We start from the raw sequence: 6,167 nt of genomic DNA, 5'->3' as shown, positions 1-6,167 counted from the left end.
ACTTTCCAAAATTTTAAAAACATTAAGAACCATCTATAATCTTGCCATTGCCTTTTTATAATCCTTGAGAATTCAGAACTTTTATTTATATTTCCATTCCATACATTTGTAATAGCTACATCTATGGAAAATTATTTTATTTTTCTATAGATAGAATAGAAAGAATAACTAATAGATGAGAACTTTACACACTACGAGTCAGAATTTAAAAAACCATTTCGATTAATATGCTTTTATGGTAATAATAATAGAAATGTACAACACTCGGACAAGCTAGGAGTCTACAGTCTAGTATGCTTAAGCTTGAGAGCCCACACAGATGAAAACCATTGAATTTACTTCCAAATGGTTGACGAAGATGCCTGTGATGAAAGTGATGCTCCTCTTACTAACATAATTATATATATATAGATATAGATATGTGTCGGAGAGAGTGATAGTTTATATAAAGTGAAGTGCTCAATTGAGTCTTCTGATAGACAAATCTATATGAAACGTAAAGCTTTGTGCAGAAGCACTGGACCTCCAACCTTGTTTCTTCAACAGCTGTTTTAATAGAAATGAACACCTGTAATCTAAGCCATGTTCGCTGGTGTAAACTTCAACGAGACACTGTTAACACAGTGCCTGGCATCCGTAGGGGTAGGAAATCCCTCGCCCTTGAAAACGTGGCCCAAGTGACCTCCACAGGCAGCGCATGTAATCTCCACACGACGACCATCTGCATCACGCTGCAACATACCATGTCATCCAACATAGTTCAGATTAATGTCTTGATTTTGTAACTGTTGGCAGAGTACCCACAACCCAGCTGTTTACTTCTGACTATTGTTAGGCAGGAAAAAATAGTATATGCAGTGAAGGGACCAGCAAAACTGGTGAGGAGTGCTGAATAAGGGAAATGATAAAGCAAGAAAGCAGAGATGAATTCAATGCATTGAATTCAATTAAGATTTGTAAAGAGCCTCTTTACAAATTTTAAGCTTTGAACTATTAAAGAACAAACAGGAATTACATCAGCCCTTCAAAGTCGAATTAGTTTTAATAAAACCGCAACACAATATGCAAAAAGAGGGATGAGATGTGGGAAAACAGCGACGACTTAGTGCACGTACTGTTTCATTGATGGCACCGGGGATCCCCTCAAAGAATGCTGGCCATCCACAGCCGGAGTCAAACTTTGTGGTGGATTTGTAAAGAGGCGCTTCACAGCCAGCACAATTATACACACCGTCGTTATAGGTCTTATTGTACTCGCCGGAATTAGGGTATCTGCATAACATTCATTCAAGACTTGGAGTAAGTAGCAGAGGCGGCACATAAATTGAAGAAATCGTTTCTCTCGGACAGGTGAAAAGCTCAGAACAAATTCCAGTGTAAGAGGAACTCCTTACGACACCATACAAATAGATAAACTCTGACTCAACAAACCCTAGGAATGCTTCCAACGACATGTTGTTTGCAATTGTCCATACTTATCCTCAATAAAAAAAAATATAATAAATTATTAAAAAAATAAAAACAGTTTGCACCAGACCAACGCAGTCCGATTGAATTCTTCGTGGATGAGAAGTGGAAAAGTATTTCTCGCTTGCTGTAACAACTCTTCAAGACCTTCCTCGGCTAACACACTAACACTTGACCAAAAGCTTTCTCAACTTTCTCCGCCGCTAAAGTCAAGCGAGAATAACCTCTTGTTACCAACGTGCATTGAGGGGACCATCGCATTCACTCCCTCCAGAAATAGCGAATGATATGTTTGCCCCGTTGGAGCACGTGAACTAACAGAAATGTATGATAACAGAGTACTTCAAATATGGCAAACTGAATTGAGTGCAAAATCTGTAATATCAACACGTCAATCATTTCTACTTAATGCACAGGATAACCTCAAAGTAGTAATCGAAAAAACACGACTTCCTAACCAGGGTTCATCTTCTGGAACGCTTATTGTATTTCTACAACTGTGCACCCCCAACCCCCCCCCCCCCCCCCCACTTCGACAAAATCCCGACAGAGACAAAACCTCAAAACGAATACTTACTCAGTTCCCTTTTTTCGCAAGATTCGGAATTGCTCGGGGCTCAAAATAGCTCTCCACTCCTCGTCAGACTTCCGCACTTGCGTCCCAGAACCCCCAGCTGATGCCATGACCACTCCTCACCAGGATTCGTGACGACGATTGTGGCTAAGTTAGAAAAGCAAGACGATCGAGATCAGCAACAGCAGCAGCTCAGGAAGCACGACGCGACGAGAGCAGGGTTGTGGAGCGTGGTGTGGAGCGTGGCTACAACAACAACAACAACAGCAAGGCTGTCGACAGGGCTGTTGCTCACGCGTCCATGTCAATAGAACAAATCTTCGGTTTCGAGTGGCCACTTCTGCAGCTCTCTCGTACCCTTCTGGCGAACTGGGTTAACTGCGAGTGGATTCCTTTTTGCAAAGAATCCACGAAGCCGTTGGACCGTTTCGCACAACGCATCATCATCCGCAGCTCCAAGTGCCGCGTTGACTTCACCCACGTAATATTCTCTTGAAGATTTTTTTTTTTTTTTTTTTTTTTTTTTTTCATGCCGTAAGTGGCCACAGAACAGCTTCACAAACTTGCTCATCCTGGACAAGGAATGCAATAGAAAGAGAGTGAGTGAGAATAAGGAAGCTCCCCACTACGCTGTATATTTGTTACCAGAGCAGCCAGCCAGCTACACATGCTTTTGCCTTCTTCCGAATATGTTCTGTAATTAAAAAGAATGTTAAATAAGTAGACACAAGTTTTTACTAAATCGGCCCTCCCATCCTAACCATCAGGAAAAAAAAAAATAATGACTTCTACATTCATTTCCCCCATTATTGGATTTGAAACCAATGAAAACCAACCACAGATACTTCATTTTACCATTTTCTGTGTTTTTTTGATTAGTCCTCAAGGTCAGTCAAGAATATATTCCACATTGCCATTTGTGAACAAATGAACGAGCTTGGAACTTGTGCACTAGTGAAGATCAGAGGGACAAAATTGACATGAAATTATTCACATTCATTCATTAGTTTGAGATAAGAGAGTTTTTTTTTTTTTTTTTTTTTTTTTTTAAATACATATAGAAGGATAGAAATTCTTTGCTCTTACTATAATTGGATACAATTTATTATAGAAATGATGCATGAGATAAGGTACTTAATAAAATTGTATCAAAGAAAGACATTTTGTAGTTGGATGTTTGAATAAAAGCCTTAAAGCCTTATGACTTAAAGGTTTTAGATTTAAAGCCTATGGTTTTGCTTGTGTGCCTTTTTAGCCAAATAGTTTGTGAGAAAATAAAATAAAATTGAAGATAGTTTCTTTCAACAAAAAAAGAATATACTTGATTGTTTAAAAAAAAAGATATACTTGATGCTATATAGACAAATAGAAGCATAATTGTTGTTATTTATTTTAAGAATAAAATTTGAATCCTTTTATATTGTATCAAAGTTATCCACCATAAATTCAATATTTTTTGTTTATTATTTGAGGTAAATATTCAAAGTATATATATATAAATAAAGATTTTATCTTTATATTATTTTTTAATATAAAATCTATTTTTAGAAGATAGTAAATGATATTTAAGACCTTTTGTAGAAACATGACCTTGTAAATGATGATTGTTGAATAATATCATAAAAAATGTATAGCAAGTTGAAACATGCTCAACGTATAATCAAAGTTTGACAAAATATTGTCTTTTCCTTCTTTTGATGCATTTGTATTTGCAACATTAGATAAATGTCATTTTTGTAACATAATATAAAAGCCATGAATGAACAATGGCCATGGATAAAATTAGTTAGATAAACAATAGTTGTCAATAAAAACTTGAAATATGAATCAAGTAAAACAGAAGCACAAGCCTTGATTGCCTTCAATGTCAAGCCTTTGCAATTAACACAAATACACAAATGTAAGTGAGCAAAGAAAGTGTGGAATATTTTAGTTAGGATTCATAAGCCATTGGAGATTATTATTGAGATCTTCTTGATGAAAAAATTCCACAATCTTTGGTACATTGATGAAGAGCCTATAAAAGGTTTTCTTTGCAAAATCTTTGAACTTAGGGATGAGTACATTGATTTTGGTAGTAAAATGGGCAAACAAAGTATGACTCTTCTTGTGCTTACAACATAGCTAGAGTCATGGGATTTCCTTCTTCAATGAATTGAATTGAGAAAATAAGAAGAGATTACAAAAGAAGTCATGCAATTCATATTCTTTAAAAAAAAAGATGCAAAGAAATGAAAAGAATAGCTCTCTATTTTTTGCCTTTATATTTCATGCATGAAAGAATCAATCTTTAAAGTAGTAACATCCAACATAGGAGCAAAAATCAAAGATTGATAAGTCCAAAAGTAATTGTAGGGCTTTCAAACAAAAAGGACATTGACAAGGTGATGCTAAGTATTCTAGAACAAACAATAGTGGTATAGCAAGTATTGATGTTATTATTATTTTTTTAATCTAAGAAACATCATATGAATTACAAACAGCAATTGCATTTTTTTTTCAACCATGCCAATGTGTTTGTATTGATAGCACAAAAAATATATATATCTAAGAGGACAAGAATAAACTCCTCAATTTCAATGAATATGAGACCATCTAACTTTAAGGTCATGATGGTGGTATCAATAAATTATAAGGCTTAAGTGAGATGCACCTCATGATTTTGAATCCTAAAAGAAAATATATTCATGTTGTTATGAAGGATGTGCATTGGATTCTTAAAGCACATGATACATTCTTATTAGCCACAATCTTGTACAAGAAAGATTGTAAGTTCAGCTTGAATGACAATGGAGTTGATTAGATTCTTCTTTTGAGTGACTTACTTATGTGAGATACATTCAATGATAAAACTTATCTTATGTCTTGTAAAATTGAAGAAATTGATATAAATGCTAGTTCATCTATCTCATGTCATATTGTCATTGAATGACATCAAGCATTAGCACATGCTTTAATGTTTATAATATGAGAGGCAAAGCAAATGAAGAATGTCAAAGAATTGATGATCAAAGCTGAGAAGAATAAGATATCCACATATAGATTGTATATTATTAGTAAGACTTATAGGAAATCTTTTACATATAAGCACAAGCATGTCAATGATATTCTAGATATAGTGACTAATTTTCATTATTGTGATACAATTAATTTTAGTAGCGCCAAATGATTAGATGTGTGGATTGATAAATATTTCAATTATTGCATAAAAGATTTAAAAAGTAGATATATATATATAAACTAAAAAAAAAGTAAAAACTTTTTTCACTAGTTAAGGCACTAAATTCTTGAATTATAAGCTTGGTTTACAATTAAAGTTGAAGGCATTTGATTCATGGTTGCTCCTACATATATACATAAAATTATCTATATGATAGAGTGTATAATATAGACCATCTTTAAAGGAATACAAACATTTTTAGACAAATGCAAAGTTGGATTATTAATATTCAGCATTTGCTGCCAAATTTGTGACATGGACTTGGAACTGTCTTCTACTTACAAGATTTGGTAATAAGATAGAAAAATGGTTGGCAAAGAGACAAGTTCGATACCAATAAAATTAGTGAAGTTCCACCAACTAAAAGTGGAAGCAATTATTCAAGCTCTACCATGAAGACATTGTTTTATAGGTAGGATTGATCCAAAAAAACATCATAAGTAGTAGTATGATATATTGTATATCTTAAAAAAATGAAAATAATTTTATTTGAAGAAATTATATTTTGCCAATTGAAATAATAAATATTTTTTGAGGCTGATAAAGATGAAAAGCTATAAATTATTAAGCTAGCTATGATTTCATCTCTTAATAAAGAATAGAATCATGCCATGAGGGAAGAATTTGATATTTTGAAAGATCATGGTATATAGGAGTTTTTATTTTTACCAAATGATAGGAATGTTGTGGATTTGAAATAAGTTTTTAAAAAGAACCTTGCTAGGGATGATTCTATTGAGCTTTCCAAAGTATGGTTGATTGCATAAAATTTGACTTAGATGAAGGGTCTTAATTATCAAAAAACTTTTGTACTACTTACATATCTTTCAACAATTTCCATATTTGTTGCAAAAACTTTGAGATCCTTGTAAATTGTAAAAATGCTATAAGATGAAAGACTTTGGT

General features: G+C 33.7%; 1 protein-coding gene across 1 annotated transcript; it reads right to left on the bottom strand.

The window, feature by feature from the left end:
- Nucleotides 1-204: 204 nt before the first annotated feature.
- LOC112293136 (peptide methionine sulfoxide reductase B5) lies at nucleotides 205-2,361 on the bottom strand. Its single transcript, XM_024542265.3, has 3 exons — nucleotides 2,045-2,361; nucleotides 1,116-1,272; nucleotides 205-731 (listed from the first exon to the last, which is right to left on the bottom strand). The coding sequence occupies exons 1-3, from the start codon at nucleotides 2,149-2,151 to the stop codon at nucleotides 576-578; spliced, it is 420 nt and encodes a 139-aa protein (XP_024398033.1). The 5' UTR covers nucleotides 2,152-2,361; the 3' UTR covers nucleotides 205-575.
- Between the last annotated feature and the right edge of the window lie 3,806 nt (nucleotides 2,362-6,167).

Source organism: Physcomitrium patens, chromosome 16, assembly GCF_059467195.1.
Source record: "Physcomitrium patens ecotype Gransden chromosome 16, ASM5946719v1, whole genome shotgun sequence".
Classification (NCBI taxonomy): domain Eukaryota; kingdom Viridiplantae; phylum Streptophyta; class Bryopsida; order Funariales; family Funariaceae; genus Physcomitrium; species Physcomitrium patens.
Note: the sequence above shows the minus strand (reverse complement) of the source record. Positions and strands in the feature narration are given on the sequence as shown.

Excerpts from the sequence above, each read along its gene's own strand:
- LOC112293136 (XM_024542265.3), bottom strand. The coding sequence starts at position 2,151 with ATGGCATCAGCTGGGGGTTCTGGGACGCAAGTGCGGAAGTCTGACGAG. Across the intron at positions 1,273-2,044 it reads TTGCGAAAAAAGGGAACTGA|ATACCCTAATTCCGGCGAGT; the intron begins GTAAGTATTCGT and ends AATGTTATGCAG. Across the intron at positions 732-1,115 it reads CCGGTGCCATCAATGAAACA|CGTGATGCAGATGGTCGTCG; the intron begins GTACGTGCACTA and ends GGTATGTTGCAG.